This window comes from Mercenaria mercenaria, chromosome 11, assembly GCF_021730395.1.
Source record: "Mercenaria mercenaria strain notata chromosome 11, MADL_Memer_1, whole genome shotgun sequence".
Classification (NCBI taxonomy): domain Eukaryota; kingdom Metazoa; phylum Mollusca; class Bivalvia; order Venerida; family Veneridae; genus Mercenaria; species Mercenaria mercenaria.
The window spans coordinates 52,411,190-52,431,312 of NC_069371.1; the positions used below are offsets into that span (position 1 = coordinate 52,411,190).

General features: G+C 34.1%; 2 protein-coding genes across 4 annotated transcripts in view; one reads left to right on the forward strand and one right to left on the reverse strand.

Annotated features, from left to right (window-relative positions):
* Window positions 1–645: 645 nt before the first annotated feature.
* Window positions 646–7,553, reverse strand: LOC123531658 (UDP-N-acetylglucosamine transferase subunit ALG13 homolog). Of its 2 annotated transcripts, XM_045312817.2 has the most exons (6): window positions 7,459–7,523; window positions 6,018–6,100; window positions 4,487–4,608; window positions 3,899–4,061; window positions 3,071–3,209; window positions 646–1,265 (listed from the first exon to the last, which is right to left on the reverse strand). In XM_045312817.2, the coding sequence occupies exons 3-6, from the start codon at window positions 4,598–4,600 to the stop codon at window positions 1,154–1,156; spliced, it is 528 nt and encodes a 175-aa protein (XP_045168752.2). In that variant the 5' UTR covers window positions 4,601–4,608; window positions 6,018–6,100; window positions 7,459–7,523; the 3' UTR covers window positions 646–1,153. The 2 variants fall into 2 exon arrangements, with proteins under 2 accessions (XP_045168752.2, XP_045168753.2); XM_045312818.2 differs by lacking the exon at window positions 6,018–6,100 and having other exon boundaries at window positions 7,459–7,553.
* Window positions 7,550–20,123, forward strand: part of LOC123531657 (ankyrin repeat and SOCS box protein 11-like) — a 30,817-nt gene continuing 18,243 nt past the window's right edge. The window contains exons 1-2 of one of the 2 annotated variants that reach the window (XM_045312813.2): window positions 7,567–7,695; window positions 10,987–11,025. In XM_045312813.2, coding sequence (XP_045168748.2) covers window positions 7,582–7,695; window positions 10,987–11,025 — 153 coding nt within the window. In that variant the 5' untranslated portion in view covers window positions 7,567–7,581. Of the gene's footprint in view, window positions 7,696–10,986; window positions 11,026–20,123 lie in introns of both variants that reach the window. The other variant, XM_045312816.2, reaches the window with a different exon arrangement.

Here is a 20,123-nt window from a genome sequence, read left to right on the forward strand (position 1 = left end):
TTCGAAGGACATGTAATTAACTAGAGGACACTTCAACCTAAGGAAGAATCAGCGAGTAATATTCAGAGCAGACAAGTGCATACAGTAGTGTTTAGCTGAGAAGAGTTTAGGTGAGAACTGCATGTAGCATTTAGGTGAGAAACTTGCACCAAGTCGAGTCCAGGTGAGAACTACAACAAGTGGAGTTCATGTGAGAAGTGTTATTCACAGACTTTAAGGTGAATGAGAACAGTTGACCAAGTAGAGTACAGTTGAGTCAAAACTGCACCATGTGTTGTTTAGGTCAGAACTGTTCACTAAATGATCCTCTGATGAAAACTGTTTATTGAGTAGTTGTAAGGCGAGACCTACTGAGAACTGCTTACCGTGTAGAGTTCACCGAGAGCCATTTGGTAGTGATATATATTGCACTACTCTTAAGTACTGTCCAAGTCTGTACTACTCTTAAAACAGTGTTTAGATTATCACTACCAACAGAGTAATATTCAAGTTAAGGTTATATTGTTCAATGAGTAATATTCTGGTATGTTGCACACTGAATACTTACTGAAGAGAAATTGGATGGCAAATAGTGATTTACTCGAAATACCTGTGTTTAGAGTTCTTCTCTAACCTAAATTAATTAGAAGATAAAACTGGCAAGAAAACACTATTAGAATTTACTCTCGGAAACGATATCTATAGCTGGAACTTACAATCTGACTTGATTTGATTACGCAAGCAATGGGGCAGCCATTTTGTTTTAATCAAAATTGAAAAATTACTAGCAGGATATAGAATATATTCTGTCTGCACGTTGTCTATTGACCAAAAGAAATGCAAGAAATTTGTAGCAGGCGAGATAAATTACTCTCTATGTTTACAAAAAAATTAAAATATATGTAACGTTACACCGTAGACCAACCAACACGTACAGTCAATAACCTTAAATAACCTAACACATAGGAATATTATGCAAAATATGCGAGTAACGAAATACTGGAAATGATATCTCTTAATATAGCAACAGTGTATAAATAACAAAAATAGTTTGATGGCCTGATGCAGTTACAGATGGTTACATGTTACAAAGTGTGTTTCAGTTCCAGAACCAATCAGACATAAGACAGTGTACATCAAGCGTAGTTGTATGTTAATCTTCTGAAATATCTTGTCAGGTAAATCCCATCATTTTGTCAAGAAATTGTGCAAATATTTCTGGTTTCCCTGGCTTGAATGGCACCAATTTGTTAAAGTCGGCAGTTTCCAACGTTTCTACCAGATTTCTGAAAAAGGAAGAGCACCTGTAAGCTGTTACATCAATACTGCAAGCAATATTATGAAAATTGAGAAGCAATCTCAGCAAATTGTCTCCACCAGATGTTGCCACTGCCCCTGAAAAAATTTTGAACAGGAAATATGACACAGATAATACAAAGTGCTCAGATTTAGCTGACAAATCATGAGTTACATAAGCACATACATGACATCAAGACTTTTTCTTGCAGTTGTAATACTGGAAAGATGACACAGGAAATAAAAATCAACAAAACCGTATTATTTTATGTGGTGTGCACAATATAGGAACAGCAATGTATCACAATAAACTAGAGCTATCATTAAAGACAATAAATATGTTCAGATGCAGCTTTGATAAAGGGAGAGTAAAATGTTGTGATTGACGTTTGACCTTCATGTGTGACCTTGACCTTGGACCTTGTGGCCTGAGTTGCAAACTTTGCAAGTCCTCTTGATGAGAGTAACAATTGATGCTTGTTTTATGAAAATCCTTCATGCAGGTAAAAAGATGACCATATATAAATATATGGAACAGACACAAATTATTTGATGTATGACCTTTAAAAATGTGACCTTGACCTTACATGTTATGATCTGGGTTGTGCACTCTGCATGTCATTTGGAAAAGATTAACAACAGATGCTATGTACAACTACAGTAAAACAGATGCTGATAAGCCACAGTTTTAATTGATGATTTGCCATCACAACAGCCAAAGTTCTAACTGATGGTTTGCCATCACAACAGCCACAGTTTTAACTGATGGTTTGCCATCACAACAGCCACAGTTTTAACTGATGGTTTGCCATCACAACAGCCACAGTTTTAATTGATGATTTGCCATCACAACAGCCACAGTTTTAACTGATGGTTTGCCATCACAACAGCCACAGTTTTAACTGATGGTTTGCCATCACAACAGCCACAGTTTTAACTGATGGTTTGCCATCACAACAGCCACAGTTCTAACTGATGGTTTGCCATCAAAACATACCTGCAAGAACAGTAACACAGATGCTGATGTTTGTGTTTCTTATTGATGATTTATCATCATAATTTACCTGGAATTGAAGAAACACTTATCTTGGTGTAACCAGCAGATGCTTTCCCTTCACAAATTACCTGCAAGTCAGCAACACAACGACTGATCTTTTTGTAACAGATAGGCCCATTGTTACTGACAATTCTCCATCACAACAACTTACCTACAAGTACAGTAATACTGATGCTGATCTTTATGTAGCAGACAAACCACTTTGAACTGACAGTTCCCAATCACAGCAACCTACCTGCATGTACAGTAATACTGATGCTGATCTTTATGTAGCAGACAAACCAACTTGAACTGACAGTTCCCAATCACAGCAACTTACCTGCATGTACAGTAATACTGATGCTGATCTTTATGTAGCAGACAAACCAACTTAAACTGACAGTTTCCAATCACAGCAACTTACCTGCATGTACAATAATACTGATGCTGATCTTTATGTAGCAGACAAACCAATTTGAACTGACAGTTTCCAATCACAGCAACTTACCTGCATGTACAGTAATACTGATGCTGATATTTGTGTAGCAGACAAACCAATTTGAACTGACAGTTCCTAATCTCGGCAACTTACCTGCATGTACAGTAATACAGATGTTGATCTTGTGTAACTGATAAGCCAATTTGAACTTACAGTTCCCAATCACAGCAACTTACCTGCATATACAGTAATACAGATGTTGATCTTTGTGTAACTGATAAGCCAATTTGAACTTACAGTTCCCAATCACAGCAACTTACCTGCATGTACAGTAATACAGATGCTGATCTTTGTGTAACTGATAAGCCAGCTCTAGCTGATGATTCCCCATGAGCTCATCGTTGATCACAACAAGAAGTTTCTTTCCTGCACCTAAAGTCTCTAGACAACTACCTGCTCCTGCAAAACATACAAACATGTATTTAATGACCATTTGCTTAGGAGAGCAAATGAGTGGTGTTTATTATACAAATTGTCCTAATGCACAAGTTAAATACACTGCAAAATGGAGTAAGTAATCTTTAGAAGCTGCAGCAATCTAGCACTGATCTGACTAATCACAGCATGTGGTTCCAATGTTGTATGAAAGGTGACTTTTTTGCAGAACAAGTGGTTAAGCATTCATGGAATGAAACATTCCCCATTTACCAATATAATTTCAAGGAACTTCAATTCAGATAAATGAAAACAATGGATGAAACGAGCACAAAGTTAAGTCTCCTTCTTTGCACACTGTGTTCTTTATGCTGCTAAAATCAGACTGAAGCTGAAACTAATGCTGCACAAGTAAATGAAAAATTCTTGTCATATGAAAACAATGGTGGCAGATATTCTTCCAACTTCGTCCTGGTGCCTGCAAAATCAAATTGATTTGGTGCTGACAAATAGGTGTCAAGCATAAATATGCCATGCCAAAACATATCACCTTTTCGCTCTTTCAAATAGGACAGAACCAAAGCATGTAGCAAAAAGAGTGAAAGTCATCAGAACAATCTTCCACTTTCCAAAGAACAGATACTTAATGACTTCAGATGTTTGTTTCCTAAATTGTAGATACAAATAAGTGCTATTAAATCAAAGAGAAATACCTGCATGACTAATGACAAGATCAGCGGACTCAATATCTCCTTTGATGGATGGTTTGAACTTGTAATAGTCAACAGAGATACCCTGTACCTCGGACTTTCCCGGCTCAAACTCACCAGCTCCAATCTGCAGCAGCACTTCCTGATACCCAAGCATCTGCAGACACTTTGAAGAGCAGAAAAAATTATTTTATAGAAAAATTCAACCCAATTCAAACTGTTATGTCATCTAAAGTTTCATTCTGGGAATGTTGATGGATAATATCAGAGAGCAAACAAAGTTCATATAGCCATGTTTTGCTCCCATAGAACATTCCCCTTCATTCCCCATACATGACCATAGATACATGTATGCTGGCCTACACTAGTTCCTGTACTGTTTTTAGCACAGCATAAAGCTAGGAACAAAACAAAATTCTAATCTTACCATGCCTTTGAGTGGTGTCAAACCTGTATAAATCAACTAGGTCAATACTCAAATCTTATAGAGACAACTGTCGATCAGCTTAACGATCTTATTACCATTGAAGTGTGCCATTATCTAGTCTATATCTATACATACAGGTATAATAACTTTAAAAACTTTCTTACTTTTAAAGTACTGGCACTGCATACAGTTTCAATAAGCTTGTCAAATTTTGTAGTTCCAACTGTGACAAAAACAGACTTCGATTTTCCCTGTTGTTTTCTACTTCTAGTTTCCATACTTCTCTCTGTGTGTAAATGTAATATCAAAATTATATTCTCTTAGAAGAAATATGGCAAGAAATAAGAAACAAGAATAATGTTTCAACTTTGTATGACACACGCACCCTCAAAATGTAAAATAGATAGAAAGTGCCAAAAAAGCAATTAACTTCAGAAAAACAAGAGCTGATGGAGGAGAGCAATGCTTGACCATTCAACAGCCTTGTCACTAAAGTAGGTTAACCAATGAATATCTTTTCTCGGAAAAGGGGCACAATTTTTCACAAATGCAAAATAAGTTACGGAGCCTGTACAACGCAGCTAGTCAGATCATCGCAGTGAACAAATGTGTGAAGTTTTAATCCGTTCCCATCAGTGAATACTTAGATACCAGTTTACATATAAAAAAACTTAACCAAAAATTGCCGAGTGGATAAAAGGACATAATTTGGTAAAAATGTAAAGCAGAGTAATGGAACCTGAGCGCTGCAAGTAACACCATCACAATGAACAATTGTGTGAAGTTTCAATCCATTCCCTTAAGTGGTCACTGAGATTCCAGCTTATAAAAAACAAATCTGGATATAAACTGGTTTCTCTGAAACCACAGAAAAAAATTTAGTACACAATATTCTGATGTAGTTGTAATATTACCAAGTCCAAATGAGGAGGCATATCTCAAGAAAAATAATCAGACATGGATGTACTGAAATTCATCCATGTCCTCTTCTCGCTGATTATGCATCCATTTGAACTGGATGTAGAAGTGTGACAGAAAGAATGACAGAATAGTACAAACACTACGTCATATTGAAACAAAAATTGTTGTCAAAGAAGGTTAATCAAAAATAGGATTTCGCAAGAAATTACTATAATATAATTTATGTTGATAACAGAAAATGTGGCAGCCACAAAAGCATTTTAAGCCTTTAATGGTAATGCTTTTGAAAACAATAACCTTGAGGTTCACTGATCAAAAGTGTGTATAATTCTTTAGGTTTAGCAAGAACAATTTCTATCTATTCATAATCTGTTCATAAAATGGATGCTTTACTTTAAAATTAAAAATTCTGGCTTACAATTATCATTGCGAGCTTCAAATTTAGTATACAGAGATTCAAATTGCCAGAGGTCAAACTTTTGTGAAGATGAAAATTAGTACTGTTTGAACATCATTTCGCAAGTGCATCACACATTCAAATTTACCGTTTGGCAGTTTAAAAGTAGATTTAAAATGCAACATTCATTTAAGGATTTCTGTACACTGTCATAGTAAAATGATCCAAATTATTATATTATAAATTTATATTTACTTCATGGAAAAGGACAATTTTAGTTTATTCTTTACAATCATGTTAAAATCAATTATAAACAGTTGTAATATGTCAACATCATTTACATGAAACTACCATACATGTACTAGAAAAGGTACTACCCCATTCTGCTCTAAACTGGAAATTGTCTGTTCCCAACAACTTCTAACTGGAGAAACTGTTCTGCTCTTTGCACACCTTAAGACTGGAAACAAGCAAATACTGATCTGATCTTGACTCAGGACAACATCTAGTCAAAATAATATGACGTTTATGACAATGTTATAATAATTTTTGGATGGCCTCTGTCCTTCAAGGGATTAGTCCAACTACTTTGATGCGATCCTTGGAAATATTGAGTTTCTCAATAGATTGCCCTTCACAAATATAATACAATTAAGCTAAGCATCAAATTATTTTGACTATTCAAGGGTAGTCCAAATAATAGGATGTTTTGGGACAGCGTGATAACTTTTGACTGTCGCTGTCTCCGTCACATCCAAACTTATTCTGCATATTTCTGTGAGGAAATCAATCCCCAATAAAATCCATTGGGAATGTTTTCTGGTACATGTACAAAGTATTTGTAATGATTACATCTCTGATAATGAATTTACGTTGACAATAAAGCATAAAATTGCCTCGCTGATATTTTATGAATGTAAATTTTGTGTTTTGTTTCTGCAATTTAGTGTCATTGCAGTCTGGTATTTATTGAAACCGCTGTCAGGGTAGATATCTCCTTGCACCTGTCATATCATATTTTCGAAGATTTACGTCTCTTTTTTTAATATGAATTAAATTCAACCCATCTGAAGTTTCTACATGAATATTAGTGTTTAATTTATTAGTGCAAGTAAGTCTGACCAGTATATTGTGTGTGTGTGTTCAGGTTTAACGTCTTTTTCAACAATTTTTCAGTCATATAAACGACGGTGTCTACTTGTAGCAGTGAGCATAATGCCCAACTTTATAGTGCTGCCTCACTGGAATATCACGCCGTAGACACGTGCCATGATACCCCACCCAGTCACATTATACTGACACCGGACTGACCAGTCCTAGCACTATCCTCTTAATGCTGAGCGCCAAGCGAGGAAGCTACCAGTACCATTTTTAACGTCTTTGGGACCAGTATATCGACTTTTTTGGATTTTGAATGTCTTTGTTTTCCTAACAGTAAAATGCAGATAGGGGTAAGGCTTAGAGGGATGACAACTATAAAATATCAGATCATAAAATAAGTCATCCCGACAAGCCAAATGCGTAAGGCTAATTAAAATGCCATCCCGATAAGCTGAACGAGCTAGGCCATATAAGACAATTTACTGCCAACTAGGTTAACAATATTGCTGCAGTCAAAAAGGCACTTTCCCTCAACCATGGCTCAGATGAAGAACATATGTAAACAATAGTCATTTATTAAACATGTTGACTGTATAGGCTGATAGGGAGGAAAATATTGTTGTATGACTATGATGAACATAATTATTCTGTTTATCATTTTGACAATTTGTCATGTCATTACAATAATCCTATATCCTTTATAAAACCGTCTCTCACCTAACACTAGTAACAGCAATTGCACCGACGTTTATTTAAAGAACTGATTGTGGATATTTCGTCTCCGGAATATTTTATCCTGACACCGGCATTTCTAAACAAAAGTATTCCGAATGTTGAAAAATGGCCGAGGATGGCCAAAATTTCGGGATTTTGCAAGATTTACAAGTTCATTTACGAACAGCCAAGATACCTGTTGAAAATTTATCCACACTAGCGCAAGAGGGAGATGAACAGGTACGATAGTTCATGTGTCTTAAAGTGTCCATTCACCCATGGTTGAAAAAAATACAAATTCGTGAGAATATGAATTAGGCGTCCTTGGTTACAGCTGTCAAAAATCCAATAAATAATGAGTTCCTATTGACAATAACGAAATATTTGATAGCTCAGATTATATATTTTTTATCAAAAACAGTAAGAGAAAAATTTAGAGCAGAGTTGATATTTTGCAAGTTGAAATTTCCTTGGCTAGAAAGTAGAATGCACTTTACTGGTACACAATTCCTGCTATAGGATTTTAAAAGGCAGGGTGCGCTTGTTTCAATCACTTAAATAAATTGTAACAATTTTCGATCCAATAAACAAAAAATGGGGGTGTGGGGGTGGTAGCCCCCATAAGAAGAGAGAGTATTGAAAGTGCGTACCAGTAAACTGTTTCACAAAATTCTAATGGAAGTGTCTAGCCGTCCGGTAACTGGACGCCTAGCCTGCGTTCTAGTCGTCCGGTTACCGGACGGCTAGCAAATCCTCAGGGGATTTTCTAGTCGTCCCGTAACTGATTTCCTAATGAATAAGACATGATTTTATATAGTTTTAATGTTATTTACTTAAGATATCTATACTTATCTGCAAGGCAGTGGCTAGAGAACCGGAATCGGTTCCCTAGACTGCGAACTTATTCGTCCGGAACCGGTTCTCTAAGCAAAAGACTGTGCATAGGCTAGGGAACCGGAATTTTATTTCTATGCATAATGCTGCCGAAATCCACTTTGTTTCATGGTAAGTGTCGTGCATATTATTATCTTAATTAATTTTACCATGTCCTTGCATTTAACTGCGTTTACTGTCTCTAAAAGTGTACTCGCCGCATACCGTGTCTGCTGTATTGAAACATATTTATAAACTAGTACGAATGAATACGTGAAAACTACTTCGCAGTTTTTAAATGTTATTAAATTTTGCTTTAAACTTTATTTTAATTATTTAAGTATAAATATTTGTTTGTATTTGCGTCATTACATGTTTATAGATGAACAAATTAATTTAATTGCCCTTAAAATATCATACAGATTCTTTGACCACTTTAAATACTGGTTTGTAACACCTCGGCATTTCACGTTCAAAGATATGTAATCAATACTAATTAACAGAAATTACTTAATTTGTTTTAATCGTTTCTTTTATTGTCTTACACATTTTAAGTTTGAATTTCAAGTTTATTTCGGCTCCAGTGTCGACGATTTCGCATTCATTCGTACTTTAGTTTATTTTATCATTCCAATATGGCGGACAGTATGCGGCGAGTACACTTCTGGAGACACAGTAAACACAAATAAATAAAAGGGCATAGCTTGCTGAAATAGTAAAATTAATTAACTTATTAAGATAAGAACATGCACAGTATGATACTTACCACAAGAAACAAAGTGAATTTCACCAGTTTTATGCATGGAAATAAAATTCCGGTTCCCTAGCCTATGCACGGTACCTTGGCTAGAGAACCGGTTCCGGACGAATAAGTTCGCTGTCTAGGGAACCGATTCCGGTTCTCTATCTACTGCCTATCTGCAAACAAAATTTTGTGTAAATACATACGATAAACATTTACAATAAATCACTGCATTATTCAGCCGATAAAATGGAAGTTTGCCGAACTTAATAATGGCGAGATCGACGTGGTGTCTCTTACTAAAATCTGTTCATCTGGAGGCTTTTATGGGATCGGAATTTTTAAATTTTAACAACTTTTTCACTGGATTTTTCAAAATTAAAACAGTTTTGAAGTACTTTCAATTTTCATATTTTAGTATTCAAGTATTTTTTAATGAATAACTGTTTTAAATGACATCTAATTTCAAAAGCGGCAGCGTGATGTTCAAAACTTTAAGAAAAACCGGAAAACGGGATTTATCCTTAATGTCGATATGGTCAATAGTTAAGCGTTCATAATTAATCCATTTTATTTTGAAATAATTATATTCAAAATTAATGAATGAATTGCTTTTTTAAGCTTTCCATTCTTCAAAAAGTTTGTGTTTTAATAATTAAAGTTTAGGCCGTTAGAAAAAAACACCACTTTTTACAAAATAGCATATGGAAGTTCGGCGATCAATGTTTTATCATTTCTAAAAATAGAATATCAACGGATTTGTAAACAAACATGATCTCTTGCATTTAATCGACTGAAAAATCAGATAAGTATTGATATTTTAAGTAAATAACATTTAAAACTATATAAAATCATTACTTATTCATTGAGAAATCAATTACCGGACGACTAGAAAATCCCCTGATGATTTGCCAGCCGTCTGGTAACCGGACGACTAGAACGCAGGCTAGGCGTCCGGTTACCGGACGGCTAGACACTTCCAATTCTAATCCTCCATAATTGACAGGGGTTTATATGTTTTGTTTTGGCATCCATGAAGTGACCACAGAGTTTTTAGTGTATATCAAAAACTGTTAATGAATATTAGGGAACTATATTTTCATATTACTTTGCTTGACTTCACTGGTCATATGACTCAATTTTATGTTATCATGTTCATATGTCGTTACAGATATCTGAGCTTAAACAAACTCTGTCTTGAAACCTTACCAAAAATCATGCCAGAAATCTGTTGAGCTATAATTTCATCAATACAAATGTTATTTATGGACTTTTTTGTGAATTTTTAAACTTTCTAAGTTGTAAGTTTTAACTTTGTTGAAAATGCTTATATTTATAATCAAATTAAAAGAATAGTTATTAAAATGTTGACCTTTATAATAAAAGATAACTATTTGCTTTGAACTTTGTGTGACGAGATCAGTTTCTGATGAGTGTTGGTGTGGAAATGTTGCGAACAACACTGGTTATGTAAAGAAATGGGGTCAAGTCATAACTTAATGGACGCAATCATCAGAAAATAAAAACAGCAGTAGTTCAGTTATGGTTAGCCAGAACTAGAGATAAATCTATTAATTTATAGATAAACCTAGTTGTTTCCTGTGGAATATCTTTTGATATGTTTGTTTATAAGACTACCAAGAAAGTAAAATTTGAAGTGCAAGCAGGATCCAGTCTCAGTTACTTATTTTCAAACATAAAACATATAACTGTATATTCAAATTTCTTGGTTTTAAAAAATATCTGAACAAGCTAACATTACACATGTTACATAGTTTAGAAAATTGCCAAACATTTCCTAAAATCTATTGTTGAAACATGTAGATTAATAATTACAATTTCAAATTTGAATATTTCTTTCATACTTTAATATATCATTTATTATTTAATCATGTGTAGCTATTAATTTTTCTCAGAAAAGTCAAAAATATGTGTTGGATTCCGAGAGTCTCAAGGTATAACCTGTTGAGTACAATTTCCAGTTCCTGCACAAATTTCCTTAATATTTTCCCATATTCTTTGTAAAATGTCCAATGTGCTCAGTGCTTTATTTTACAACATTCTTAATAAAGAATCACTCATAGTTCTCAAGTTTTCAATATCTTGGAAAAAACTGTGAGTTTTAAAACAACTTTACAAGTATGTGGAAAGCTATCCAACTCGATCCAGTGTCTGCATACACAGTCCCATTAAAGAGAATTCCTATAGTTTTTTTCCTTTCATAGAATTTTTTTAAATTCACATATATGATAGGAAAATTTGTGCTGAAAACAATGAACAAATAAAAACAATAGGTCACCAGGCTTGTTTTTGTGAAAAATTGTTTTGAACACACCCACTATTGCTGAAACTGACAGCGATTTTTCAACATTTTCAAAATTTTCTGCCTTTTTATAAATACAAACCAAAATATACATCCAGGCAGCACAATACGGTTTTTTCTCTTTACAGATTTTATTATATACTTATTTGATATCATAGTCATATTTGTAATACTCTATCCTTACAATAATGGGTACAAATGAAAAACAATATTGTTTCATATTTACTTTTGTGAACTTTTTTCAATGAAAAATAGCCATAGTGAAGAATATTTTTTTCTAATTTTGAAAAAACTCTTTCATAGAATTTTTTCTTTTTCTCCTTGTGTATAGATAATTGTATTGTGAGCATAAAAATGGCTAAAAATGTATGGGTCACCAGGCTAAATTTTATGTTAAGACCGCTAGAATACAACACCTGTTCGGACGGAAATGGCGCGAACCTGGCCAAATTGATTACAAGTATGTCTGCTAAAAGTTCAAAAAAAAGTTTTAAAAAATCTTAATTCTTTCTATAATTGAATACTAAATAATCTGAAATGTGATATTGTCTTATCAGTACTAAGTCAATTATCTTACATTATATGAACAACACTGTCTTTGTACTAAAATGCGATGTGAAAACACAACCACAAAAATAGCAAGATACCTGTCAGGCATGATACTTGTCAATACAGCATAAACCAGTATCAACATTTGATTACTGATATAAGTTATCAAAAATGTTATTTCATTCAAAATTCCTCATATTTAAGATTGTCTGTAACATGTTTCAACAAATGTTGACTTCAGTCCAGTTTTCCATAGAAAGTGTCGGCTGCGCAGAAAGATGCGCATAAAAAACTATAGGAATTCCCTTTAAAGCTTTGATGCACTTTCCCTTTACATCTGTTATTTTTAGATGGATTTGCTTCAACTTAAAATACGTTTTCCTCATCATGACTCGCATCATACAACACAAGAGCCATAACCCTGGCACCAATATTTCATGAGTTATGTCCCAATTTTTTATAGAATTTCTGGTTAATTTTGATGCACTTTTACTATATGTATGCTATTTCTGAATTGATTTGATTCAAACTTAAAATGGCCTTTCTCAGCATCACCCACATTATATGAAGCAAGGGCCATAACATAGGCATCAATATTGCATGTATTATACCCCCTTTTACTCAGAATTTCAAACATCATCACCCTTATCATATGACACAAGGTCCATATCTCTGGCATTAGTATTTCGTGAATTATTGCCCCCACTTTACTTGTTAATTTTGATGCACTTTCTCTATATCTCATTTGATTACTGAATGGATTTGATTCGAACTTCCGCATCATCACTCAAATATATGATACAAGGGCAATAACACTGGTGCTGATAATTAATGAATTATGCCCCCATTTTAAGAATATTTGGCTAATTTGATGGATGCACTTTCACTATATCTCTATTATTTTGAATGGATTTGGTTCAAACTTAATTGACCAGAAGGTTGTTCCAAATCATCACCCATATCATATGACACAAGTCCCTTAATTTCATGAATTATGTCCCCTTATGCTTAGAATTTCATGTTTTCAGGTAAAAGTTGTGATGCATCTTCACTTTATCAAGGTTATTATTAAATGGATTTTATTCAAACTTAAAATAGTTGTTCCGCATCATCACCAACATCATACAACACAAGTTACATTACTATGGCAGAAATATCCCATGAATTATGTCCTATTCATACTTTGGAATTTTAGTTGATTTTTTGATGCACTTTCACTTTATCTTTGTTATTACTCAGGTTACCGGTACTGAAATTTAACCCGAGCTTAAACTGTTGTCCAAAGAAACCATCACCACCACATCCACATCTGATGATAGCCCTTCTTCATTATCCAGAATCAAAATAGTCAAGTGCATTGTCTCCTCTGACAGCTCTTGTTATGTTGTTTTTTCTTGGTATATACTAAGACAGTTCAGTTTATACAAAGAATATAAACATACATGTAGCTATGATGGTTATCCTTAGTAAAATTTTATTTCAGATTTTATATTAATGTCTGAAATCAACTTAAGATCTCTTTCAGTGTACTAGAACTCTCTGAGATAGCTGAAAAACAAACTCCAGTCATATTTGTTTGATGTGTCTCCAACCAGCAGTTGTGCCAAGCAAAGGCAGATGATATTTCAGACATAAGCATCAACCATCAAAAGTCTGGTTCTTGATGTCTGTACTGGTACACTGTCCAATGTTGTTTATATCATGTTAAATCAGAATTCTCCCAATTTTACTAGATTGTTTAATGTATAACTAGGCCTATATTCATCAATGTTAAGACTTTAATATTTAAATCCTTGTAACTTCCGTTAAAATATTTGAGCCACGCCATGGGAAAACCAACATAGTGGGTTGGCGACCAGCATGGATCCAGACCAGCCTCCGCATCCGCGCAGTCTGGTCAGGATCCATGCTGTTTGCTAACAGTTTCTCAAATTCCAATAGGCTTTAAAAGCGAACAGCATGGATCCTAACCAGACTGTGCAGATGCGCAGGCTGGTCTGGATCCATGCTGGTCGCAAACCCACTGTTGGTTTTATCTCATGGCGCGGCTCATATGTAAACTACTGAAATTTTGCAGGATGTTTTGTTGTAGTGTTGTATGTAATAGTTGAGCCAAATTTTATAAAAGAAGTTTTAAAAATGAGCTAAAAGTAATTTTAGCAGTCAAAGTCTTAAGTTTCAATTTTTTTGTAGTTATACATTTATTACTTTTAAAAAAAAAGATAATCATCACAGCATCATGTACATATTAGGAAATGGTATAGGAAACATGTAGAACATGTATATACATATTTGTACATATAACAAAATATAGTGATATTGAATACATGATGGCTTGAGAACTATGATACTTACTCCATAGCACAATGCTGTACTGCTGGGCACTGTCATATATTGTACACTCCCCTCCAAATGTCTGGAGTCTCAGATATTTATGAATGTGTTTCAAAAGTAAGCATTTTTTTATATTTTGGACATAGTATCACTTAAATCACGTCCACATTCGTCAAAAACCTTTATGCTTGCTGAAAGTCATAGTTTTTTTGCCAGTCAGTAAAGTTTTTTATGTTTTTTAAGAATTTGATGCATTTAAGGTAGTGGGCCTATAGTGGAAATCAGCAATGTAAGTTTGCCATTCTTTGGTCGGTAATTTAGGTCATATATGTGTAATGGTTTCCATAATTGCAAAATGTTGAAATAACACACAGAGAAAACATAATCGAACAGAAATTACTGATTGTCATAATGGGTCCACTACCTTAATCCTTAGCCTGCTAAATTTCTAAAATGGACTGGTCCATCATTCAGTTTGGGCAGTACCACTTATTATTCCAAGGGGTGTTCACTGAAAATTTACTGACTGAATAGCGAATAGCGAACAGTGCAGACCATGATCAGCCTGCACAGATGTGCAGGCTGATCTTGGTCTGCACTGGTCACAAAGGCAGAATCACTTGCTGTCAGCAGGCTGAAGGTTAAATAAATTGAATTTGATAGATATAAAACAATACGTTTACAGACCTTCGGTGGGGAAAGTGTTCTTTCATATACTGTCATATTAGGCAAGGGTATATAGAATATAGAGTAAGCGAGATAAATTTTGTAGTTGTACATATATTTTATATTTTCTGTTGTTTTCTTTTAATTTCTGTAGTCAGAGAGAGAGGTATATTATGTCAATGAATGGTTGTTGTTCTTTGTTGTTTCTCATTTACCTGCATCTGTTAGTTGTTGAACAAGCATGTACTATATTTATATAACGATACCGTCATGCCAGGGCAAAAAGTGGTTATTTTTATGTACAGGGAGAAGCAGATAGCCCCTTTTTGCACTGATGTGATGACTATAAATATGCTGTGGATTTTTTTTCTCTCACTAATTTCTGCAGTGATTGCAATTTTAAACTAGATATTAATGTCCAATGTGTACTGTCTGATTTTAGGCTGCATTGCCTGTTTGGTGAATTTGAAATCAGTTGAATCTGTGTCATCTTTTTTTGTAGACAACTCATTTAATATAGTTGTTGTTAACTGAAAAAGAGAGCATGGTGTTTATGTGCTTGAGCCAATTCTCTGTTTCTATACAGGATAATATCTAAGTTGCGCAAATTTAAATAATTTCAGAAATTTTAACTTTGATGCAAAAGTTAGTTATATGAAGGATTGACCTGTTAGTTAACCCTCAGCCTGCTGCAGGCAAATTTAAACAGCCTTTGCAAACAGCTTGGAACCAGATCAGACACTGATTAAATCGGGGTCTGATCAGGTTCCAAGCTGTTTGCTACTCTGACAATATTTCTTCCAATTTTGGAGCAAATTGAATGAACTTTACAATTTTAGCAGACGACATTTCCAGCAGACGACAATTTATCTAGCATGCTAAAGGTTAAATAAGTGAACATTAAAGGTTAGCTTTATAGTTAAACAGGACATAATTTACTGTAAAATTGTTGTCCAGAGTAGGTTAACTCTTATTTGCACTTATATAGGGAAGCATTTCCTTTAAAGTGTTAAAGGTTCATACAGAATACTAATTCAGTCTTAATTAAAAAGAAAATTCATGAAACCTGGGTGTATGGACAGTAGTTTAGTATTTATTTAGAAGAATGTGTTTATACATAGATTAAATATTTAATGCACAGCTTTCTGCTTGGTGATGTTTAGTTCAATGCTTTTTCTTCTTTTCTCAGTTTTTAGCTCGACTATTCGAAGAATAGTCTAGCTATTCTACTCACCCTGGCGTCGGCGTCGGCGTCGGCGTCGGCGTCGGCGTCACACCTTGGTTAAGTTTTTGCATGCAAGTACATACAGCTATCATTTAAAGGCATATAGCTTTGAAACTTATTTATTCTTTTTCTAGGTCAATTACCAACCTCTCTGGGTCAAGTCCCATAACTCTGACATGTATTTTGAGCAAATTATGCCCCCTTTTGGACTTAGAAAATTTTGGTTAAAGTTTTACATGCAAGTTACTATCTCCAAAACTAATGCAGATATTGAATTGAAACTTCACATGTGTCTTCGGGGTTATAAAACTAGTTGATAGCACCAAGTCCCATAACTCTGACCTTCATTTTGGCCAAATTATGCCCCCTTTTGGACTTAGAAAATTCTGGTTAAAGTTTTGCGTGCAAGTACATACAGCTTTACTAAAAGGCATATAGATTTGAAACTTATTTTTTCTTTTTCTAGATCAATTACCTACCTCACTGGGTCAAGCCCCATAACTCTGACATGTATTTTGGCCAAATTATGCCCCCTTTTGGACTTAGAAAATTCTGGTTAAAGTTTGCGTGCAAGTACATACAGCTATTACTAAAAGGCATATAGATTTGAAACTTATTTTTTTCTTTTTCTAGATCAATTACCTACCTCACTGGGTCAAGTCCCTTAACTCTGACATGTATTTTGAGCAAATTATGCCCCCTTTTGGACTTAGAAAATTCTGGTTAAAGTGTTACATGCAAGTTACTATCTCCAAAACTAATGCAGATATTGAATTGAAACTTCACATGTGTCTTCGGGGTTATAAAACTAGTTGATAGCACCAAGTCCCATAACTCTGACCTTCATTTTGGCCAAATTATGCCCCCTTTTGGACTTAGAAAATTCTGGTTAAAGTTTTGCGTGCAAGTACATACAGCTATTACTAAAAGGCATATAGATTTGAAACTTATTTTTTCTTTTTCTAGGTCAATTACCTACCTCACTGGGTCAAGTTCCATAACTCTGACACGTATTTTGGGCAAATTATACCCCTTTTGGACTTAGAAAATTCTGGTTAAAGTTTTACATGCAAGTAACTATCTCCAAAACTACTACAGATATTAAATTGAAACTTCACATGTGTCTTCGGGGTTATAAAACTAGTTGATAGCACCAAGTCCCATAACTCTGACATGTATTTTGGGCAAATTATGCCCCCTTTTGGACTTAGAAAATCCTGGTTAAAGTTTTGCGTGCAAGTACATACGGCTATTACCAAAAGGCATATAGCTTTGAAACTTATTTATTCTTTTTCAAGGTCAATAACCAACCTCACTGGGTCAAGTTCCATAACTCTTAACATGTATTTTGAGCAAATTATGCCCCCTTTTGGACTTAGAAAATTCTGGTTAAAGTTTAACATGCAAGTTACTATCCCCAAAACTAATGCAGATATTGAATTGAAACTTAACATGTTTCTTCGGGGTTATAAAACTAGTTGATAACATCAAGTCCCATAACTCTGATATGTATTTTGGTCAAATTATGTCCCCTTTCGAACTTAAAACTCTTTTGATATTTAACATTTTGGGTAATAATTTCCTGCTTCTGTGACAATATTTCGAATAGTCGAGCTTGGCTGTCTTACGGACAGCTCTTGTTCTCAAAGCCTTAACCCCGAGAAAGTCATTTCTCATAGTCCTTAGACAAAAACATAATCATCTACAAAGTTTCGGACGCCATCATTAAGAAGGGTGAAATTATTCTTTGGCAGGGATGGCAAACTGAATAATACTCATTGAACCCATATGGTCTGTAGTGGTTAATTTTCAATTTGAAATATGAAATGCATTTATTTACCTGTAGCACTGTGCATTCTGTAATTAAACAATTATCAATGCATGTATTTTTGTTGTCAATAAAACAGGTAGCATTCATATTGACACATTTTATCTAAAGCACCATTCCTATCTGATTGTGTTCAAATGATAAACAGTGAATGTCTGCCATCCTGTAATGCTTTCCACCAGTTCTGACAAAACCTTGACAGAGTTGCAGATTCAGTACTGTCATTAGGTTCAAAAGTAATGATGGTGATAGTGGTTACCACCAGATTTAGAATATTTTATATGTCAGCTGCAGAAAATGATAATGCTATAAAGTTAGTAAAAAGCTTAAAATTTATAGAGAATTGTTTTTTGCTTTTGTCTAGTTAGTTATAATGTAAAGGCCATTGCTCAAACTTGACTGAATGGCAGAAATGGATAAAGTCAATGGTCATTGCCAAAAATAGATCAAGTCTGGTTGTGAAAATCCAAGAAATGGACTGTCACAGTCCTGTCAATGCCAGAAACAGAATGCATCAATAGTTAATGTAAGAAATTGATTAAGCTGCAGGTCAGTTCCAGAAATGGATAAGTCATTGTCATAAATGGATTACATCAGTGTCAGAAATAAATAAAATAAGTGCCAGAAATTGGTAAAATATGACCAACAATAAAAACCTTGATTAACTTGAATCTGACAAGATATTCTGTTGTATTATCGCACTGAAAAAAGTTAATTTTTTTAAAACTTTTGACTGGATGAGCTCCAGGTTTTAAACTATTTTTTTTTATTGTTTTCAATCTGTTGGGTAAGACTGGCACATTGATGTTATGAAAGCACCATTGATTTTTTTTTCACAGTTTTTCACACAGATGTAGACTACTATATTCAACATGTTCTTGTTCATGTTGCAACTTTTTGCAGTGTGTTTTGATAATTTTCTGGAGTTTTTTTTTTTGAGGTTTAAAGGATGGTGATACATTTTTGAGACAAAGAATAATTGTATAAAAAAAAGTATTGTGAAAAACTGAAAATTATAAAAATTGAAAGTATATTGCATATATTGTATACTTGCTGTGAAGTAATTTTGATTTTTCATTTAATATCTTAAATCAGTTGTAATTTTCACACTGATATGCCATTCATAATACAAAAGACAAGAATAAAATGCTCTACTTGAATGTTTTGAACTAAAATTTAACTCATTATTTTTTAATGTCTAGAAAAATAGGTATGTTTCTGCTGACCCAACAGATAAGCAATATTTATTTTGACAGATGGAAGCTATAAATTCAATGTGCAGTGTTTAGTCTTCTTTTTGTGTTGTAAGCACATGTATAAACTGGATTTTTAAAAAATATTTTCTGTGTTATAGCTAAAAAAAGTACCTACCTATCAACCCTTTTTGTTTTTGGCCTTGTTATTTTGGACATAGTATTGTTTATGCCAAACCTGCATATTCTATGTTATTAATAGATACATTCTTTTATGAGATTTAAATTGGCCATATCTCCACATTAAAGCTACTTGCCCACAGTGTGGTTGAAATTTTTCAATATGATCATTTCCATCAAGATTTGCATAGAATATGATATGACACAGAAAAATGATGAAGTGGGTGAAAATAAAAGTTATATATTGGTAAAAAAGCAAGAAGAATGTAAATGTAATTTTTCTGCATAATTTCAAAAGCATTGCTGCAATGGTTTTACTACCTTCTGCACAATATTTTTGGTTATTTATAAGATTAAAATACCTTGCAAAAATCTTATGTCAATAAGTTTTTACCACTTGTCACTTTCAGAGTACTTACTTTTTATGCCCCCCTTCTAAGAATGAGGGGTATATTGTTTTGCAGATGTCGGTCGGTCGGTTGGTAAGGCGGTCTGTCGGTTGGTATGAAGACCAATCCGTTTCCGAATGATAACTCAAGAACGCTTAGGCCTAGGATTATGAAAGTTGATAGGGAGGTTAGTCATAACCAGCAGATGATCTCTATTGATTTTGAGATTAGTAGCTTAAAGGTCAAGGTCACAGTGACCCGGAACAGTTAAACGGTTTCTGGATGATAACTCAAGAATGCTTGGGCTTAGGATCATGAAAGTTAATAGAGAGGTTAGCCAGAGCAGCAGATGACCCATATTGATTT

What these genes read in the sequence shown, in the direction of transcription:
- LOC123531658 (XM_045312818.2), bottom strand. Translation starts at nt 4,600, where the DNA reads ATGGAAACTAGAAGTAGAAAACAACAGGGAAAATCGAAGTCTGTTTTT. An exon ending in GCAGTGCCAGTACTTTAAAA is followed by an intron (nt 4,062 to 4,486) that starts GTAAGAAAGTTT and finishes TGCTCTTCAAAG; the next exon opens with TGTCTGCAGATGCTTGGGTA. An exon ending in CTGTATTACTGTACATGCAG is followed by an intron (nt 1,266 to 3,070) that starts GTAAGTTGCTGT and finishes TTCCTTTTTCAG; the next exon opens with AAATCTGGTAGAAACGTTGG.